The sequence below is a fragment of the Lithobates pipiens genome, unplaced genomic scaffold (assembly GCF_037356315.1).
Source record: "Lithobates pipiens isolate NorthernLeopardFrog02 unplaced genomic scaffold, aLitPip1_a1.2 Scaffold_13, whole genome shotgun sequence".
Taxonomy (NCBI): domain Eukaryota; kingdom Metazoa; phylum Chordata; class Amphibia; order Anura; family Ranidae; genus Lithobates; species Lithobates pipiens.
In genome coordinates, this window is record NW_027507718.1 from 184,572,457 (window position 1) to 184,595,185 (window position 22,729).

A 22,729-nucleotide genomic window follows, 5' to 3' on the forward strand; every position below is an offset into this window, starting at 1 on the left:
AACTAAAAAAACGAAACAGTCAAAAGTTAGCCCAATTTTTTGTTTTAATGTGAAAGATGTTACGTCGCAAGAATCGCGATCTATCTCCTAAGCAAAAAAATTGTGATTCTCATTGTAGCCAGAATCGTGCCGCTCTACTTGAAAGCCCAGTTGGGAAAAATGACTAGGGCAGATGGGAATACAAGGAGCTAGAGCATAATAAATGTATTTACCACACAATGTAATATCTCTATGCATATTATTTAAATGTGCAAATAGTTGAACAGTGACCTGTGAAACTGCTAATGCTCAGTAATGGTCAGATAAAAAAACAAAACTACTTACCTGGGACTCCTTCAGCTTTTTGTCATAATCTGCCTCAAGTTTCACAAGCGGTCCAAATATATTTTGGTACTGATAAGCATCCTCATATCTAAGCAGAACATGCTGAGGCTCTTCATCAACGCCAGGTTTTTCCAGATCCTCTAGGGTTGCAGAAGGGTTTTCCTTCACAAGGGAAAAAAAGGGTGTTCACATATTTACAAAAATAAAATAAAATAAAAAAAGCGTTTTACCTCCAACTTACAGAAGGCGACATTAGAAAGTGGACCCTATCGCTCCATACCATGACCCACAAAAAAGGATTACAGTGTTTATAAATACGACCGTAGGTAGTTTTAGGATTGCCTATGCAATAGGAAAAAAAAGAAAACAAATTTCTCCAAAAATGAACAGAATTCCTGTCTTCGAGAGTTTACAGCAACAGGTGTGCATATTGCAGGAAAAAGCTCCACTGCCGCCTCAATTTTTGGATTTCTCTGTTAGGGTTTACCAGTAAAGTTAGGAGTGAATCTCCCCAGCAGGAACAAAGACTGCAATAAACACTTAAGGCTGGGTACACACTGCAACATGGGTTGGCTCACAGCAGGGGTCCAGTGCGTCCCCCGTTTCAGGTCTGATTTCAGCAGCAATTTTTGGCTAAATTCAGACGGACGACGTACAGGACTCCCTTGCAATTCGCTACGGAGATGTGTCAACCAGCTTCATAGAGTTGGTCAGAATCTCCTGACTTGTGAATTGGAAGCAGGGAGACCCGCATCCAATCTGCAATAGTGTGAAGCCAGCCTAACGGTCCACCATTCCCCACTTCACATACATCTCTTTTGTATATACCAGGAGGCATATGCTCCATTTGATTAGGTCTGAACTTTTAGCATAATAAAGGGCATACAGCTATAGAGTTACTGGTACAAGGGAACAAGTGAAACAACTGCATTCAGAAAATAGTGTGCTATTGCCATCTAGGGCTGCAACTAATGATTATTTTCATAATTGATTAGTTGGCCGACTGTTTCAATTAATGGGTTAATAACCTTAAAAAAAGTGTGGTGTATAATTTAATTTGTAAAATTAAAAAAAATATTTATTCTTAAATATTTCTATGCATTGGTAAATCTAAATAACCAACTATATGGTTAGGGAGCAAAATATAGAATACACTCAACAGAAGAGATATACTGTATATATTATTAAAGGAGATGTACGGTATATACTATTAAAAGGGTGAATCTGGTAAATATAATCAGACTCAGATCACATTTTTTTTTATTTAAAAACAAAACAATGTCTCTTGTCTCTCCAAAAAGATTTAATTTTAAGAACGTTCAATTTTCCTAATCATCAGTGGGGTCAAATAGACTCATTTTTAACCACAGTGATGGGAAAATTTGGAAATGGAAAACTTCTTGGTCAAAGGAATGTATGCCACGGCAACCACATGCGAGGGGGGGGGGTGTGGTCGACAAGCCAAATGTCAGGCAGAAAATGTATAGCTGCGAGATTGCTTCCACATTCTCTCTCCCACTCCCCCCCCCCCCAGTAAATTCTGCAAACCTGGGAATGTCATAGCAGTTGTAGCTGGGTAGAGGGGAGGGAGATCAGTGAAAGTCTGTTCACCAATCGCTTACTAGTAAGAACCAATAAGCAATGTGTATTACATCACTTCCAGATTCTGTGGCTTCTAAGTCCTGTGTTCCATTAGCTTCAGTAGAGGGGCAGGTGAGACATCAAGGGAATAATTAAAGAGAACCTGCCATAGCAAAGTATCATAGGGGACTTCTACTATCTCATATGATCAAAAGTCAGGTAAAATATACATTATATAATAATATACACACACAGTCAATTTATGCAGCGCTTTACATATATACAGTGCTCAGCATAAATGAGTTCACAACAGATGTCAGAAAACCTTTACTTTCAGAATCAACATGGGACACTATACTACAAAATACTGCATGTTGCAAAAAAGGAATACAAAGACCATGTTGCAAAAATGAATACACCCCCAATGAAAGTCTTGGAGCAGAGCTAAATTTTAGGCCCCTTTCACACTGGGGCGGTGCGGGTGTCGGTGGTAAAGCGCCAAAAGGGTTAAAACCACCTGCAAAGTGCCGCTGCAGCATTGATTTCAATGGGTAGGAGCGATTTAGGAGCAGTGAATACACCGCTCCAAAGATGCGGCTAGCAGGAATTTTCTCACCGTACTGCTAGCGCACCGCTCCAGTGTAAAAGCACTCCAAACTCCACTATGGTGAAGACCAAAGAGCTGTCGAAGGACACCAGAAACAAAATGTATATTATAAAATATATATAACTGTAAATTTGCTGTCCCCTCAAAATAACTCAACACGCAGCCATTAATGTCTAAACTGCTAGCAACAAAAGTGAGTTCACCCCTAAGTGAAAATGCCCAAAATGGGCCCAATTAGCCATTTTGCCTCCCCGATGTCATGTGACTCAGTGTTATAAGGTCTCAGGTGTAAAAAGGTACAAAAAAAAAAAAAAAAATCAGCTCTGACCCCACAACTCAAATGTTCAGTCTAAATAGAAATAGTTCTCTTGCTCTAGGTGCTGCAGCTCTCTCAAAGATCCACTGGGTGGCGGACTTAATCTGAAATATACAAGGAAAAAAAGAGTATGGCTGCCCTAGTGTAATTCTATTTTAATGATACCAATGCAAAATCAAACAATGGAGGATTGCATTCAAAAACATGGGACTTAGATTGCATGTACAACAGGATGTATGTCTCCCTTCCTGGCCTGTATAACTGGGTTGGCTCCCAAGAACAAGTGGTGATGGTATGAGAAGTTATAGTGTCCACAAAATAGGGGATAGTTTTATGGCATTTTTATCGATAAAAAAAATTAGTAATGGCGACGATCAGCATTTTTATCGTGACTGACATTATGGCGGACATCTGACAATATTGAAATTTTTTGGGACCATTGGCATTATTACAATGATCAATGCTAAAAAACTGCATTGATTACTGTAAAAATGACACTGGCAATGAAGGGGTTAACCACTAGGTAGCGCTGTAGAGGTTAAATGTATCCTAGGGAGTTATTCTAACTGGGGAGGAGGGGCTGTGTGTAACACGTCACTGATCAGCCCTCCCAATTACAGGGAGAGCTGATCAGTGACCGTGTCACTAGGCAGAACGGGAAGATGCTTGTTTACATTAGCATCTCCCCATTCTAGCACACCGCAAGACTATTGCGGGTATCCCCGTGGACATTGGGTCCACGGGACCCACGATCACTGAGCTCCCACTCTTAAAGGGCAACGTACAGGTACATTAATCTGCCTGTACATGCACTTCTGCCACAGTATATCTGCGTTGGGAAGTGGTTAATAAAATTGAATTAAAAATAGATATAGTGTTTACCCATACCATTTTAAATATAAAATGTGATATATAGAGAATATATATATATATATATATATATATATATATATATATATATATATATATATAGATAGATAGATAGATAGATAGATAGATAGATAGATAGATAGATAGATAGATAGATAGATAGATAGATGGAGATATATATATATCTCCTCTTGGCAACAAAACTGAGGATCTGAATAAAAATAAATTGTCACTACATAAAGATGGCCTAGGCCAGTGATGTCGAACCTTGGCACTCCTGAAGTTTTGAAACTACATTTCCCATGATGCTCCACTACACTGCAGAGTGCATGAGCATCATGGGAAATGTAGTTCCAAAACATCTGGGGTGCCAAGGTTTGCCATCACTGGCCTAGGCTATAAGAATATTGCTAAGACCCTGAAACAGATGCAGCACAGTGCAGAAACCATACAGTTTAATAGGACAGGTTCCACTCAGAACAGGTCAACCAAAGAAGTTGAGTGCACGTGCTCCGCTTCATATGCAGAGGTTGTCTTTGGAGGGTGTCAGCCTGTCAGTGCTCAGACCATACACCACACACTGCATCAAATTGGTCTGCAAGACTGTTGTCCTAGAAGGAAGCTTCGTCTAAAGATGATGCTCAAGAAAGCTTGCAAACAGTTTGCTAAAGACAAGCAGACTAAGGACATGGATTACTGGGACCACATCCTGTGGTCTGATGAAAATAAGATAAACTTATTGGTTCAGATTGTGTCAAGCGTGCGTTGTGGCGATCAGGTGAGGAGTACAAAGACAAGTGTGTCTTGCCTACAGTTAAGCATGGTGGTGGGAGTGTCATGGTCTGGGGCTGCACGACTGCTGCCAGCACTGGGGAGCTACAGTTCATTGAGGGAACCATGAATGCCAACATGTACTGTGACATACTGAAACAGAGCATGATCCCCTCATGGGCTGCAGGGCACTATTCCAACATAACAACAACCTCAAACACACCTCCAAGATGACCACCGCCTTGCTAAAGAAGCTGAAGGTAAAGGTGATGGACTGGCCAAGCGTGACTTCAGACCTAAACTCTACTGAGCATCTGTGGAGCATCCTCAAACCGAAGGTGGAGGAGCGCAAGGTTTCCAACATCCACCAGCTCTGATGTCATGGAGAAGTGGAAGAGGACTCAGCTCTGGAGAACTCTATGCCCAAGAGGGTTAAGGCAAAATAATGGTAGCCACACAAAATATTGACACTTTGGGCACAATTTGGACCTTTTTACTTAGTGGTGTACTCACTTTTGTTCCCAGCGGTTTACATTAATAGCTGTGTGTTGAGTTATTTTGAGGGGACAGCAAATTTACACCATTATACAAGCTGTACACTCACTACTTTACATTGTAGCAAAGTGTAATTTCTTCAGTGTTGTAACAAGATATAATAAAATATTTACAAAAATGTGAGGGTATACTCACTTTTGTGAGACATTTCATATTTTTTGTCAAAACTGATTTTTTTTTTTAAAAGGTAAATCTGTTCGGGTGTAGGGGGACTGGCAGTAAAGCAGACTTTCCTTTTTTTATTTGCTTAAAATTTTGAAAAAACGCAATACCTTCCAGAGCTCCTCTAGCTTGTTTATTTGCTGAGCTGTAATTTGGCGAGCTCTCAGCTGCTCTTGTTCAGATGGGATCTTCACCAGCCAGGAAAGGAAGCACCGATCTTGTATAAGCGGCTGCCACTGAGAGCTATCCCAGTTAATATCCTTCAAGCTGCTTTGACTAGCACAGGGCTGCCTGAAAAAAGGAAAAAATAAATATAATACATCTGTTTTTTAATTGCTTCCCGACTGCCTCACGCAGATATACTGAGGCAGAAGGGCATGTACATGGTCAGATTAACATCCCTGTATGTTGCCCTTCAAGGGGAGGGCGTGTGCCGGGAGCTCCGTGATTGCGGGTCCCGCAGACTCAATGTCCGCAGGCATTCCCGCGATCGTCTCACGGTGAGGAAGACTGGGGAGATGCTAATGTAAACAAGCATCTCCCCGTTCTGCCTAATGACACTGATCACGCTCCCTGTAAACAGGAGCGGTGGTCAGTGATGTGACACAAGCAAGCCCCCCCCCCCCCCCCCCCGTTCACAGAATCACTCCCTAGCACACATTTAACCCCTACAGCGCCACCTAGTGGTTAACCCCTTCACTGCCAGGGACATTTTTACAGTAATCAATGCAATTTTTTGCATTGATCGGTGTATTAATGTCAATGGTCCCAAAAAAGGTGTCAAAATTGCCCGATGTGTCCGCCATGTCGCAGTCATGATAAAAATCGATGATCCCCGCCATTACTAGTATAAAAAAAAAAAATCATTAAAAATGCCATACAACTATCCCCTATTTGTGCAAACCAAACACTTATTGCGTTTTTTTTTTTTGTTTTTTTTTACCAAATATATGTAGAAGAGTATGTAAAAAAAACGCTGATCGCCATTACAAATTTTTTTTATCAATAAAAATACCATAAAACTATGCCCTGTTTTGTAGACACTATAACTTTTGCGCAAACCAATCAAATGCTTATTGCGTTTTTGTTTTTACCAAAATATGTAGAATACGTATCGTCCTATACCGAGGGAAAAAAAATATAAATATGTTTTGGGGATATAGCAAAAAGTAAAATTTGTTTTCTTCAAAATTGTTGCTATTTTTTGTTTATAGTGCAAAAAATAAAAACCGCAGAGGTGATCAAATACCAAAAGAAAGCTCAATTTGTGTGAAAAAGGGACGTCAATTTTGTTTGGGGAGCTACGCTGCACGACCACGCAATTGTCAGTTAAAGCGACGCAGTGCTCTTTTCAGGAAGGGGGTACATTTTTCCGGGGCTGAAGTGGTTAATGCAGCACAGATGAATAAAAAATGAAATCAAAAGTGACAAACATTGTGCGCTCCTGCAGGCATTTTCTGGTTAAGTAAAAAAAAAAAAAAAATTGTGCTCCAATTGTTACATATTCTTTTATCCTCTCCTGTAATCGGATACTCTTTCAGGTGAAAGATATGGTCCACTACAGGCTTATAGCTCGTCGAGCTACAGAAATCACACTGCATTACACAGCTATATAAAAATGCAAGTTCTATTGAAAACAGCCTGTATTGTTGCCCTAAAAAATGTTCAGCTCCACGCGTTTCCATAATAGATTAACAGTAGGACACAGTCAGTTAAGCTGGATACACGCTATAACATTTTTTGTAGATTTTTCTTCCCCTTCAGATTTACCAAAACCAAATAGGAGGTCAAACCTTAAGAGTTTAAATTTGTATGCAATCAGGCACGCCATTGCACTACATTGGCTTTGGTAAATCTAAAGAAAACCAGACAAAGTTGTATAGTATGTATGGGGGTCTTTCTCCTAGCACTGCGTCTCCTGTACAAAAGACCGGTCTAAAGAAGTGATGAAAATCAGAGCTCAAGGATCAACCTGAACAGAAAGGAAGTGGATTTTTAGCTTTTGACTAATAACCACTCGATGAGCAAGGCATAGAGGCAGGAATTTACAGGCAAAGTGAAAACGACAGTGGGTAAAATTTGATTTTCGCACTTGCCTTAAAACTCTTGGATATCATTCAGAATTTTAGCAAAGCTGTACTAAGAGCAATGCAATAAACAGTGGGGGGGGGGGGGGGGGGGGGGGGGGACTGTCCAGGAGAACCAGGACAGTGTTTCTCAATGAACTCCAAGAAAAGGACTTCACGGTGAATACAAAATCAAATTTTCTTTCCCATTGAGAATTTAGAGACAACTGGGATATACAGAAGCAATCCAACTGAGGGGTGAGCAGCAAGCCAAACAATTTTTAAGAAAATGAGCTGTCTGGGGGCTCCGTCTGCATCACAGTGTGAATAGAAAATGACAAGGTTAGGCAGCCTTTACGCCGGAGCACTGTGGTAGTTGATCCTCTTCCTGTCAGATTGTACCCGCTTGCCTGTATGGGATGTACTGGCACACAGATACACTGACAGATCTGCAGGAGACCTGCATGGCACCAGCAATTTGCTGATCACTAATGCAACACAGTTCTGCAACAGCTGAAAAGCCACCAGTTTGACATCTGTGCTTTAGAGTCTCTAGAAATAAAAAAGATTTTTTTTACCTGCAAAAAAACATGTGCATTTGTTTTCTTGTTAAAAGGTGAACTTGTCCTTTAAAGTGATTTGAACGGTAAAAATAAAAACCAAAAACCATCAGAATGTTATACTTACCTGCTCTGTGCAATGGTTTTGCACAAAGCAGCCTTCGATCTTCCTTTTTGGGTCCCCCGCGGTGGTGCTGGCTCCACCCCCTGCCAAGTGCCCTAATAGCAAGCCTCTTGCAATTAGGGGCTCCCCAGCCACAATTCTGTGAATGGACCGAGGTGTTATTTTTAATCTTAATGCAATCTTTATTATTGAGAAATTGGCAGGAAAGAGACTTCAAAAAAATTTTTTTTAAAAAGGACTCCTCAAAATGGGTATACAGCTGTGAAACAGGGGATTAAACAAATTATCAGAAGCCTCCCAGTCTCCGTAAAGGATGTGTATTGGAAAGGTATTTGTAGTCTTGGGTCCTCTAAAGAGACAGCAGGCACAAATAAAAGTTAGATTGCTCATCCATTTTTTAAAGGTGGTGTGCCCTGCCGTGGTATGAGGTGAAACAGTTTCTCAAAGTCTGGGAGCAATGGCAGCTGCCTGTGACTCCACAGGTGCAACACTGTCTGTTAAGGATTCTGAGATTCATCAGTGCTTCTTCAGCTAGAGGCTCCTTATGCTAATCACACAAGGATTTTACAGAAGAAGGCAAGAACATATGCTTATTGTGTTTGCCATCAAGATCGCAATTTAGCCCATGGAGTCCTGGTGCCATATTAACATGTTCAGGAGAAGAAAAAATAAAATTAAAATAATAAAGCATTTAAAAAAAGAAAAAAAAAAAAAAGTCAGCAAGGGTAAAATGAGCACATTTTACCAACCTCACTTACCTGCACAGCAACACAACCACTGAATCAGCTTTTGCAGGAATAAATCCAAGAAGGAAAACATTTCTGCAACCACAGTTGTAGCATTCCAACACAGTTTCTCCCAGAGGTCCATCCTTGTGCAAAGTAACTTCTTTACACTTTGCTCTGACCAGATGGTTTACAATGTGGCTAAAAAGGAAGCAGAAAAACGTTAGTCAAACACATCATCCTACAAGTCATCAACTATAGAAAGCTACACAAGGACAACGCAGTGAACAGTTTCACGGAGAAGGAGTTGATGGCTAGAACAGGGCATATTTCTTTATGGCATACAAAAGCAAATATCTCTGGTTTTAGATCAAAACTATAAACATATAGAACAGTGGTGTTCAACCTGGGGGTAGAATGAGGATTTACCAGGGGTCAACGAATCCTGGGCTGTTTCTGAAGCCTGTACTGTTTTCCCAGCCGCCTAGCAGTCCCTGAAAGTGGTTGTAAACCCTTATAAACCACTTTGACCTACAGGTAAGCCTAGATTAAGGCTTACCTGTAGGCCCAAGAAATATCTACTAAACCTACACGGTTTAGGAGATATTTGCCAAAACACAGGCACCACTGTCTACGGCGCATGTGCCGTGGACAGCGCAGGCGCACTGAGCGCGCCTCTGTCAACGGCGATATGCTGCGAATGGCGGCTACCGTGCGAATGCGCGGGAGTGACGTCATCGTGGCTCCGAATGACAGTGCCGGAGCAGCGAGACCCACCAAGAAGATGGAGGCTCCGTACACAAGGGGACAGCGGTGACTTCGCTGGCTCCTGTGTCAGGTAAGTGACACATAATGGACTACTATGCGATGCATAGTAGTCCATTATGCTTTACCTTTGCAGGGAATCAAAGAGGAAGTAAACCCATCAGGGTTTACTTCCTCTTGAAGCCTGTGGCCATACAGCTGGGCTGTTCCTGGAGCCCGCGTCCGCCCACTCAGCCTCTTTGCAGCCACCCATTTTAGTTCACAGCATGGGTGGGGGGCAGACTAGAGGTAAACTGACTGGTGAGGAATGTGAAGTGGGAGGGGTTGGAGGAGTCCCCATCTCCTGATCTCCCCATCTTTCAGCATAGGTGTCAATGCTACGAGACACCAAAAAGTCTGAGACACAATGAGTAACGCTACCTGTGATTATAGTTGCCATTAAAAGTCCTCACTACAGTTCTCAGATCAGCAGATGACCTTGATCAAGAGCACCTAAGTTGGTTGATCAGAACTACGCCAACACTGCCACTCATCCCAACCACCCCACACCGAGTAAGAGAAGTTCTAAAAAAAAATTAGAAAATACATGGAAGGGAGAGGAAAAGAGGGGGAGGAACAAAGGAAAAAGGGAGCGAAAAATTAAGAGAAAGAACAAGACAGACTGCTAGAGAGATGGATGAGGGGGGAGAAAAAAAAGAAATTAGGATAAAGGGAGATAAAAAGGGAAAAGAGAACAAAGTGGTAAATCCTAAAATGTTCCAGAAGGTGTTTTAATACTGTATGAGTGGAAAGGACTTAGGGAGCGCTAAACGTCCGTGGGTTAGGGACGCAAATTACTTGTCTTGCCTTGGGTGCCAACAACTCATGCTACAAAAATAATTTTACTATTTGTTATAAGTCTTTGTTATATGCAAGTCTATTGTCTGCTGGTGTCTGTATTTGGGCATTTGGGTATTTAGTGCACCATGTTCTTGTGCATTTTCGGTGTGCATTTTCGGTGTGCATTTTCGGTGTGTCACTTTTTGATATTTAGCAAGAATAGCTTACTATAGCCTTAGTGGATAATTTTAGACGGTTGTAGCTTTGATATTTCATATAATATAAATTAAAAATGGATTACTCCATGAGTGGGGATATGCTCATAGGCAGATCCGCAACACCAAATGCAAAGCTGCTACATGTAGTAGAGAAAGCTTGCTCCTCATGGACCACAGCCTAAAACCTCAAAAAATTGGTAGAATCAGGCCCAGTAAGATTGATCACCGCATACGGTGCCCAATGGGGCTCCGTGCGTAAAAAAATTCTAGAGAAACACTGGCGTATTTTTGGAATAAGTCTGGCAAAGATTGTGGGTGATGGACCGAAAATGGTGGCACACAGGTCGAGGAATTTAGGGGACATCCTCATACAGACTATGCTAGACAGCAGGATTCCACCTGGCTGAGTATCCATGGTGTAAGGGGATGCTCCCCTGTACCAAGTGTCAAGTGTGTCCCTTTGTTGATAGGACCAGTATATTTATGGACGCTATGGAACAAAAGAAGTATGAAATCAAGAACCTGATTAACTGCTCCACTACTAGAGTGATCTATATGATCACCTGTCCTAAAATATACATTGGTAAGACCAAGAGAGCCCTTAAGGTACGCATAGGGAAACATCTGAGGGACATTAAATCTACAGCCATTTTTGGACCAGTGAGTTAGCTGGTAAAGACCTTGGGCCCTCTCCCCCCCCCTTCCTCTTTCCCTCCAGTCCCCCTTCCTGTATATATTCCATTATTGTTAGAAGCTATGGTGTCCTCTTCCTTTTCTCCCCCCCCCCCCCTCCCTCTCAGCCCCCCTGTTCAATCTTTTATTTTTTATTTTGATTTGATCAGGTGTGACAATGAAGGTGAAAGTCTTAAGTTGTGTTATTGACTCGTATGTACAGCAGTAATGGAATGTTCATCTGTATTCACAATTTCAATATGAAAAGGCATGGACTAAACCAATACACAGAAGACGTTTATCCCAGCTTCTCTTTAGCTTGTCCCGGTTAGTCTTTTTGTGAAGTAATGAGTTGTAGGAGGGGCAATTGCACCTCGATGCAATATAATCGAGAGATGCATGCCTGCCCCCTCCACATCCAGTTGACGCTACGTGGCATGACGTTGTGAAACATGTGAAACCAGAGGTGCCAACAGAGTCACACCCTATTCTAAAGGGGAAGTGGAGACCTGTCCAATTGGAGCATTCAGCTCATAGGCATTGAATTGCCATTGTCCTGTTTACATTGCTGCAGTGCGGCCAGAACCCAGAAGTATCCTGTATGGCAGCCGTCACTAAATGGCGCCCCGCGGTCCGAGTCCGGACCGAGCGAGGTTTCCGCCCGGACCGCCATGCCGCCTGCGTAGTAAATGACAGCAATCACTGGTTTGCTGGGACCGCGGGCTTCCCTAGAAACCAGTGACGCTGTGCGCATGCGCCCGCCCCCTGCTCCTGGCCGCGTCTCGGAGCTGAAGACACTCACGCAGGCAGTAGGGGGTGTGACGTCACGTGCGCGCCCCGCCCCCCATGCTGCCCGCGGTTCCGAATTCCCGGGTCCTGGCTCTCTGACTCCTTGAGGCAGCTTCAGTTGTGCCCTTCCTCCTGTAGTTGAGGTATGTGGGCACATTAGTGATCATGCAGACTGTTAGGTATATTGTATTTGCACAATGCTGGGCTTTTTTTGTAAGGGGCATGCTGATGGGTATATTTGTAATTTGCACAATGCTGGGCTTTTTTTGTAAGGGGCATGCTGATGGGTATATTTGTAATTTGCACAATGCTGGGCTTTTTTTGTAAGGGGCATGCTGATGGGTATATTTTTTATGTGCACACTGATTTGCATGTTTTGTTAAGGTGCGCCTTAACAAAATATGCCCATCAGTGTGCACTTAAAAATATACCCATCAGCATGCCCCTTACAAAAAAAAGCCCAGCATTGTGCAAATTACAAATATACCCATCAGCATGCCCCTTAAAATAAAATGTGTTCATCAGAGTGACCTTTAGCATAAAATAAGGGTCACGCTGATGGGCACCTTTTATGTTAAGGGGTACTCTGATGGACAAATTTAATTTTACGGGGCACACTGATGGGTATATTTTTAATGTGCACATCGATGGGCATATTTTGTTAAGGGGCACAACAAAATGTGCCCATTGATGTGCACATTAAAAATATACCCACCAGCATGCCCCTTAAAATAAAATTTGTCCATCAGAGTGCCTCCTAACATAATAGGCGCCCATCAATGTGACCCTTATTTCATGTTAAGGGGCATGCTGATGGGCATATTTTATTTTAAGAGCAACACTGATGGGTACATTTTATATTAAAAGGGGCACTTTGGGCAAATTTTAAGTTAAGGGGCACATTTTGTTTTCCATCAGAGTGCCCCATAATATAAAATGTGCCCATCAGCATGACCCTTATTTTATGTTAAGGGACACCCTGATGTGCACATTTTGTTAAGGGACACCCTGATGTGCACATTTTGTTAAGGGACACCCTGATGTGCACATTTTGTTAAGGGACACCCTGATGTGCACATTTTGTTAAGGGACACCCTGATGTGCACATTTTGTTAAGGGACACCCTGATGTGCACATTTTGTTAAGGGACACCCTGATGGGGACACCCGATGATATAAAGGGGCACCGTGATGGGGACACCCGATGATATAAAGGGGCACCGTGATGGGGACACCCGATGATATAAAGGGGCACCGTGATGGGGACACCCGATGATATAAAGGGGCACCGGGATGGGGACACCCGATGATATAAAGGGGCACCGGGATGGGGACACCCGATGATATAAAGGGGCACCGGGATGGGGACACCCGATGATATAAAGGGGCACCGGGATGGGGACACCCGATGATATAAAGGGGCACCGGGATGGGGACACCCGATGATATAAAGGGGCACCGGGATGGGGACACCCGATGATATAAAGGGGCACCGGGATGGGGACACCCGATGATATAAAGGGGCACTGGGATGGGGACACCCGATGATATAAAGGGGCACTGGGATGGGGACACCCGATGATATAAAGGGGCACTGGGATGGGGACACCCGATGATATAAAGGGGCACTGGGATGGGGACACCCGATGTAAAGGGGCACTGGGATGGGGACACCCGATGTAAAGGGGCACTGGGATGGGGACACCCGATGTAAAGGGGCACTGGGATGGGGACACCCGGTGTAAAGGGGCACTGTGATGGAGACACCCGGTGTAAAGGGGCACTGTGATGGGGACACCCGGTGTAAAGAGCAAATGTAAAGCTATCCTAGTTCTAACTGTCCACATGTTTAATATTGTAACTGAAACTTGACAATAAATATTGTTGAAATGCTAAGGAAATTGTACATTTCTCATGTTTTTGATAGATATACAGTGACTACAATCTTTCTGAGTCATAGCACAGACTTGAGATTCGGACCTCGGCCCAAAGAAAATTTTGGCGACCGGACCTCCTTAAATTTTAATTCATTACCCCTGCTGTATGGTATACTGAATAGCATCCTGTTTCTGATCCCCTGTGTGAACGAGGACGCAGAGGAGCTGTTTTTACTTACTGGAGATACAGCAACCACTGGCCAGTGTTGCTGGATAATACAAGGAAGCGGCAATGTAGAAAATCACTAAATAGACTGCCATCTTTGGATAGACATTTGTGTTATATATGAGCGGTACAGCCTAGGGGGTCTCCCTGGAGTGGGATAACCATATATGACTGTTCTTGGGCTAATGATGACAACACATATGGAGGTAGAGGGTAGCCAACATTTATAATATTTGTATTATCCGCTTCAATTTGAACGAAGACACCTTACTTGCCAGCTGTCATCAAGTACCTTATCAGCAATCGCGCCACACATAATCTGGTCTCCCATTGATGAATGGACTACATTCCGGATGTAACAGCACTTTCAGGAACTTATTGATGAAATTCCATCTGCACATGCATGCAACTATGTGTTATTCTAAGAGGACTCAGTTGCCATCTCATTTTGGAGACTATACATAGTAACAGGCATTTATATCCAACTTCACTCTTCATTTAAGTTTCCACAACCCTAGGGGCAATGCATGCATTGTTTTTCCTTTATATTAATCAACTTTATTATTTTGGTGGTTTGTCCGCAGGATCTCAATGCATGTGTGGTAATGGAGGTGCCCGGTCCGTTATATGCAAGTCTATTGTCTGTTGGTGTCTATTTGGTGCACTATGTTTTTATGCATTTTCAGTGTGTCACTGATATTTTTGCAAGAATAGCTTACTACAGCCTTAGTGACTAAGTAATGTTAGACTGTTGTAGCTTTGATGTTTAATAAAATATAACTCTAAATTGATTATTCCTTTCCCATATTTGCCCACTACAGCCATAGTAGCCGTCTCTCTTTCCAGGGGAGGTCTCCTTTCTTTCCGATCCCCCTTGGAAAGTATAATTTTCTTGTATGCTGTTTTTTTGGTTACGGCAGTAGCCTCATTGATTTAGAGGAGTGGCATGGGGTGGTCAATCACTGCTACATAGGTGTGTGGTGGAAATCTGGTCGCTCTTTATTGTTTTGTGATAACTACATGAGTACCCCCATCATGGGTGTTCATAGTTGAGCTAGGACCCTTCTAAATTCTGGCAGTGTCTAAGTGCACACTTGTCTGTTGATCTTCATTTTAGAGCACTTTTAAAATGCAGCTCAACACAACGCATGTGTGTCCTATTCACACTACATCACTGTTGGCAAATCATTTATATTGGCAGGTTTAGCTAGCGCTATACAACTTGAGTGAGCTCGCTGGAAGCCCTGTTATGGGCGGTCCTCATCCCAGTTGCACTTCTGAGCAATCTGCAGCACCCGCTGGCAATTTTTTCATGGCGGAGGCCTACTCAACCGTCATGGAGAATTGAATACAAAAACTACCAGCAAACCAGCTGTATGTACCAGTTTCCCTAGTTCTCTAGAGAAGTTAGATCCTGACAGCTTGGCTGCCGATTAGAGTACAGCCAAAGATCGTTTGGCTGTACTTCTATGGCTCACAGAGTGCAGTTCATTTACATTCCTATGACCCATTTCCAGAGAGCAGGCTGAAGTCAGCTCTCTGCTGATGTGCAGTGTTTGATCACTTGGTTCTCAGTGTAGAGGTGCCGAGGACAGATTCTGCATCCACCTAGAACAAACCAAAAAAAACAAAAAAATACAGAAACCCATACTTCTTTTAACCAGCTGCTTTCTCTATGGCACAACCCTTTAAGGATCAGGGTCACCACAGGATGATATCGAGCATGGCACTCTATCATTCTGGATAAACACGAGTGGATTGTATCCGCACTCATCTGGACAGACACTTGCTCTCACGGCTAAAAGAGCAGGCAATACAAATGCAGGCTGCAAGACCTTCCCTCAGCAGACCAGATTTGAGGAGCTCATCTACAAGGTCTGGGCAAACTTAAATAGTAGGACTGTTCTCCCCCAAACACAAACTAAGCTCTATTCCTTTGCCATTGGCTTAATCTAGAAGAAAAGCCAACCCAATGAACATACCTCAGCTTCTTAGCAAGGCAGTGGAAGCTCCAAAAAGGGACTTGTGCCCTTTTCCCGGAATTATATGAGGCTGGACTCAAATTCCTTGTAGGTGCACTGTTTGGATTTATCTTTGTATCATCCCGTTTAACCACTTTCCGACCAGCGCACACCGATGTACGTCGGCAGAATGGCACGGGCAGGCATATTGGCGTACAGGTACGTCCAATCTTCAATGCTGCCCTGCCATCACGAGCGCACCGCCGGCGGCGCGCTCGTGTGCCGGTCGGGACGCCCGTGAGTCCAGTCGCGGGTCCCACGGACTCGATCGCTGCGGGCATACCCACAATCGTCTCACGGGACGGCTGAATGGAGGAAATGCCGTGTTAACAGCATTTCTCCATTCTGCCTAGCAACTAGTGATGCTGATCTCGGCTCCATGTGATTGGAGCAGAGATCAGTGTTCACTAAATGAAAGCCCAACCCCCCCCACAGTTAGTAACACACCCCTAGGAACACTTAACCCCTACACTGCCACCCACTGGTTAACCCCTTCACTGCCATTTACACAGGAATCACTGCATTTATATAGCAGTGATTACTGTATAAATGACAATGGTCCCAAAAATGTCCGATGTGTCCCCCACAATGTCGCAGTCACAATAAAAAAAAAAAAAAAAAAAAAAAAAAAAAAAAAAAAAAAAAATCGCTGATCGCCGCCATTACTAGTAAAAAAAATAAAATAAAAAATTATTAATAAAAATGCTATAAAACTATCCCTATTTTGTAAACGCTATAACTTTTGCGCAAACCAATCGCTTATTGCAATTTTTTTTTACCAAAAATATGTAGAAGAATATCGGCCTAAACTGAGGGAAAAAAATGTTTTTATATATTTTTGGGGGATATTTATTATAACAAAAAGTAAAAAATAATGTGTTTTTTTTCAAAATTGACGCTCTATTTTTGTTTATAGCGCAAAAAATAAAAACCGCATGGGTGATCAAATACCACCAAAAGAAAGCTCTATTTGTGGGGAAAAAAAGGACGTCAATTTTGTTTGGGAGCCATGACGCATGACCGCGCAATTGTCAGTTAAAGCGACGCAGTGCCGAAAAAAAAAAAGTGGTCTGGTCTTTGACCAGCAAAATGGTCCGGTCTGTAAGTGGTTAATTTATTAAGTGGGACAAGACACTTGATGGGACCTCATTATCACAGTATCAGAGCTTGCAGAGGTCAAGCTCAGCTGGCCAAAAGCTTTATATACAATGCCAATGCTAGTATCCTGCATCAGTATTCTGTCTACCCAAATGCTTAGGTCCCCTCTGCTTCCAGTTTCTACTTCAAGAGTTAGCGTCTGCAGCATCCACATTAGTGGTTGACCAATATATCGGCCAATATTTGGCCATTTTGGAGAAACCGGCATCGGCCAATATTGAACACTGGCCAAACCTCTGCCAGCAGTGTGGAGAAGGGAGAAGGAACGTGGGGGTTCCTCCTCCCTTCTCCACACTCTGTTGGCAGAGTAGCGCCGTGGTATGGAGAGAGAGGAGCTGTCAAAATTGAGGTTGGATGTCAGGGGTGGGCGGGACCCAGCTATCCAACACCAGGCAATGAGATAGGATCTGGGCAAGCCGCTACGTGTATGTGACCTCACCCCTTAAACAGCAAAATCATTGGCTAGATAGCTGCTGGGTCCGCACACCCTGGGTCCTGGTTGGGTGGAACTCGGCTTTAATGCATTCTATGCATTAAAGCGGAGGTCCACCCTAATGTGGACCTTCCGCTCATTGGAATCCTCCCCCCCTCCGGCGCCACAATTGGCACCTTTCAGGGGGGAGGGGGGTGCAGGTACCTGTACAGTACAGGTATCTGCACCCACTTCCGGCATAGCTAACTGCGGAAAGGGGCGTAGATTCTGCAGAATCTACGCCCCTTTCCAAAAGTCCCCCGCTGCCTGATGGGAAACACGCGGATCCCAGAGACAGCGGGACCATCCTTATTGCGCAGCGCGACTCGTGCATGTGCAGTAGGGAACCGGGAAATGAAGCCGAAAGGCTCCACTTCCTGATTCCCATACCCAAGATGGCGGCGGCAGCACCCGAGAGATGATCGAGAGATCGGCTTCGGGTGCCGACATCGCGGGCGCGCTGGGCGGGTAAGTGTCCTTATTTTAAAAAAGTCAGCAGCTGCAGTATTTGTAGCTGCTGGCTTTAAAAAAAAAAAAAAAAAAAAAAAAAACGGCGGAACTCCCGGCAGACTCCCGCTTTAAGGTGAAAAAACTTCTGTGGGGGCTCTGGGAGGCAGAGCTGCAACACTTTGCTTACCTGAACCCCATCTTTCCAGTGACTACAATAAGCCCAGCAGCTCCAGCCACTGCCTCGGGTCCTCAATGGACAGACTGGTAGCAGCAGGAGCCATTGGCTCCCACTGCTGTCAATTAAATCCAGTGACTCAGGAGCATGCCCACGAGTGCGCTCATGGAATGCGACTCTGCGAATGGGGGCACTCGATGTGGTGGAGGAGCCAGGCGTGCCGCCGGGGGACCCCAGAAGAGGATCAGGGGCGCTCTGTGCAAAAGCACAGAGGTGCTAAGTATAACGTGTTTTTTTTTTTTTAACAAACCATCAAATTAGTTTAAATCTTGGCTCTGACTGGGCTATGTAAGGACATTCACCTTTTTCTCCTTCAACCATTGTGTGGTCATTTTGCTGTGTTCTTTGGGTCATTGACATGCTAGAAAGTAAACCTTTCCATTGACAACTTTCTGGCAGAGAGCAGATTTTCCTCAAGAATTAGATTTTTCCCCCACCCATTTTTCCTTCCATCCTGACCAGTGCTACTGTCACTGCTGCAGAGAAAAACCCCCATATAAGAGGATATTACCACCTTCATGCTTTACTGTAGGAATGGTATTTGGATAGATTGCCGCCAGACATTTTGTGTTGAGGCCAAATAATTCAATTTTAGTCTCTCATGGTCATAAAATTTTTCCATATGGCCTCAGATTTTTCAAAAAGGTGCATTTTAGCAAAGCTCAGTCATGACTGCATGTGGCCTTTTTTTTGTGGCATTTTTCTTGCAACCCTCCCCTACAAGCAACATTTGTGGAGCATTTGTGATTTGTCACATGCACACAATGATCACACTGTCAAATTCCTCAAACTGCTTCAGAGTTGCTATAGACCAGTGATGGCAAACCTTGGCACCCCAGATGTTTTGGAACTACATTTCCCATGATGCTCATGCACTCTGAAGTGTAGTTGAGCATCATGGGAAATGTAGTTCCAGAACATCTGGAGTGCCAAGGTTTGCCATCACTGCTATAGACCTCTTGGTAGCCTCTCTGACCAGTTTCCTCATGGCTCTTTATTCCAGTTTGGAGTGATGTCCTGATTCAGTGAGGGTCTGCATTGTACTGAATACCTTCCGTGTCTTCCTAATAGACTTCACTGTGTTTCTAGGCATTGATAAAGCCTTGGAAAAAATTTTTGTATCCATCTCCTGACACAACTTTATCCTGGTGATCTTTTGACAGTGCCTTGCCACCCATAGTTGATTGTTTGCTTCAGTTACTTTACCGGGGACTGACATGCTCCAGGAAAGTTCTTTTCATGCTTAGCTGATCACAATTAAAAGTCAAATGGCTGTGTGTGCCATTGAGGTGGTGATTAGCTACACCTGATTGAGTTTACAATTTATTTTTTTAAGGAAGGTGTGATCTTTTTTACAACTTTGATTTTTAAATTTTGGTTTACATTTTCTGGCATGTTTGTGGTATACGGTGCACTGAGTAAACAGCTGGATACAACAAAAACCTGTCTTCATTTCAAGCTGCAAAGCAACAAGATGTGATTTTGAAGGAGGGGGGGTGTGGTGATTTTCTATTACCAACTGCATGTCTTGGAAGATTAAATGACGTGGAAGTGGTGACCTGTATGCTTTTTTTCTAACTCAGCTCTGGTACCTTGGACTAAAGCTTTTCCTGGGTTAGAGAAACACACAAGGGCAGCGTTCAGGTTGTAGTGCAATGGCTTCAGAGTGGACTTCTTGATTGCCAAAGTCCAAATGGACTTGCATCAACTGTTGCACATTCGCCCTGAGGCCATCTCTCAACTGCTCCCACAGAAGATCATTGAGATACCCCATAATGGGAATCCCACTGACTTGCAGAAAAGCCCACACTAGATATATATATTAGAACTGTGGAAATTAAAGATTAATTCCTCGATCGATCATTTTTTTTTGATCGGGCGAAATTCTTTTGATCGCTACTCGCCTCTCCTCTGGCTTCCGAGTCTTCAGGGAGTTCCGTCAGAGATCCAGTGACGTCACTGGACTCCTCACCCCTTCCCCAAGTGCCTCCATCTGCCAACGAAGGGAAGGGGGAGGAGTCCGGTGATGTTGAGGTTCTGAATGAACGTAACGCGTACGGAGGATGAGCTAAGCATGACGTCACCCACTGCTGCCCTATGGAATTAACACAATTTTTGGCTTTACATGCTGTGTTTTTAATCATCATTATGTGAGTAGTTTGTGTTTGAACACAAAAATTAAATCTTATACTTAAGTGGTGAGCACTTAGATCTTTTCTACCCATGACCTGGCTTCCTTGCTGAGATCTAAGGAGACGTGAGAGAAGTTTATGGTGCACGTTAACCCTTTTGATACCCGCTTGCTTGACCACCTGTTTGCTCAGGGGTCAACGCCATAAGGTGAGAGTGATTAGTTAGACCGAAGATGGAGGGATTGTCACGCTACTGTGGAAAAACAAATTACTTCAGTGCTACAGTTTGAATTTAATCAATTTAATTTAGGTAGATTGACTTCTCACATGTCTTGGATACTCTGTCCATCATAAATTTGCAAATTCATTACCGTTTATAGCAGGGCTCGACAAACCCCAGGCGCCAGGTCGCCAATGCGACCAGAAATCGCAGCCTGGCGCCTAAGCTGCCACCAGCCCACTCACTATTGATGCCCCAGACATGCAGCAGCATTAACACTGACTGCCGTCCTCCTCCACACTCAGCGGCACTGTGCTAAGTGTGTGAAACTGACAAGCAATGGAGAGGGGATATATGCGTTCCAAACCAGTGCTACCTGCCAGTTCCAAACCAGTGCCACCTGCTGGTGCCATCTGGCAGTTCCACGTGCCTGCCAGTGCCACCTGCCAGTGCCACCTAGTTCCATCTGTTGCCAGCCTTACTCTTTCTGGTCAGCCCATAACCCTGATATAACGGTGTTTCAATGGAGTTATTGACTGGGTGCTCCATTGTGAGTTAGGGATAGGGTGTGAAAATGAGTGCCCTTACCCCAGGAGCTGACAATCCATACCACTCAAAAAAAAAAAAAACTGGCTCCTAAATTCAAAGCAAATATGTCAACCCCTGGTTTACAGAGTTTCAGAGGTACCTGCTTCTCCTGTAGCACATGCTATTTATATATTAGCAGCAGTATATTCCAGAATATAAATCGTTCCAAGACAAACTCAGAAAGCATTGAAGCCAAAGCATGACAGCCAGGGAATTCACTTTCTCGAAAAATGGAAATTAATAGCAGCCCACATGACTTCATGACAATCATTTTAAGGTAAGATAGTATACCAACATACAACATTCAGACCTCAAAACACAACTTACCTTCCAGAGGTGTTTCCACGTCCATTGCAGAACCACTTTTTACTTGTGTTACAGTAGACCACACAAGCAGGATCATGAATACCACAGTAGCTGTAAATAGAAATCCAGCATTAGGTTTGCAATTGACATTTTTGGCAGCAAAATTAAATAAAATGTATCTAAAATGTTACTTTGGCTATATCAATATACAAAACCAAATACCATTTCTAAAAAATAAAGTTTGCATTAGGCACAGATATTTGAATGAAACCATGCATAAAAAAAGTAGTGGGTCACAACAGATTAAAAATAGTAACAGAAAAATGCTCCAAGTAGCTAAACTATCTACATAGAAGTACTGTGCAAAAGTTTTAGACATATGTGAAGAAATGCTGTGAAGTAAGAATGCTTTAAAAAAAAAAAAAAAAAAATTTTTCATAAATCTCAAAAATGTTTATATATATATATATATATATATATATATATATATATATATATATATATATATATATACACACATACACCCACAAAAACACACAAATGCTGTCTATACACTAGACGAAAAAAAGGTTGAAATTCAGCCATTTGGCCAGTTTGTTTTTCAGCCAGTTAATGGGCACAAAAATCTATAATCGTTTCAGGCGTTTTTGAGCCCCAAAAAAAAACAACCCCAGGGACAAATTTGGACATTTTCTGCTGAACGAATGATAAAATTGAATGTTAATGTGTTTCCCATCCGAACTGTTTGTACTAGGTATATGTAAAAAAATTAAAAAAGAAGAACAATTGAATTATTTATGTCCACTGAACTATTTATCGGGCATTACATGATGGCACTATCGTTTGCCCACGCTTTTCGAAAATGGGTTTGGACGATTTTTCATATAGTGTATGGTCAGTGTAAGTAAGCTAACAGAAGTAAAAACCAAAGAGGATTTTTGCCTTTAAAGACAGCATCAATTCTTCCAGGTACACCTGCACACAGTTTATGAAAATATGTACTAATAGTCTTCTAGCACTGCATGCATTATACAGTTGTGCGCATAAGTTTACCCTGGCAGAATTTATTTCTTGGCCATTTTTTCAGAGAACATGAACAACACAAACATCTTTCACTCATG

At 43.0% G+C, this 22,729-nt stretch overlaps 1 protein-coding gene across 1 annotated transcript in view; it reads right to left on the reverse strand.

Moving 5' to 3' along the window:
- The window catches only part of UPF1 (UPF1 RNA helicase and ATPase), a 185,672-nt gene that overhangs the window by 124,809 nt on the left and 38,134 nt on the right, over positions 1-22,729 (reverse strand). The window contains exons 3-6 of the mRNA XM_077475960.1: positions 21,630-21,719; positions 8,695-8,862; positions 5,297-5,477; positions 325-486 (exon numbers count right to left, since the gene is read on the reverse strand). Of these exons, the coding sequence (XP_077332086.1) occupies positions 325-486; positions 5,297-5,477; positions 8,695-8,862; positions 21,630-21,719 (601 nt within the window). The remainder of the gene's footprint in view (positions 1-324; positions 487-5,296; positions 5,478-8,694; positions 8,863-21,629; positions 21,720-22,729) is intronic.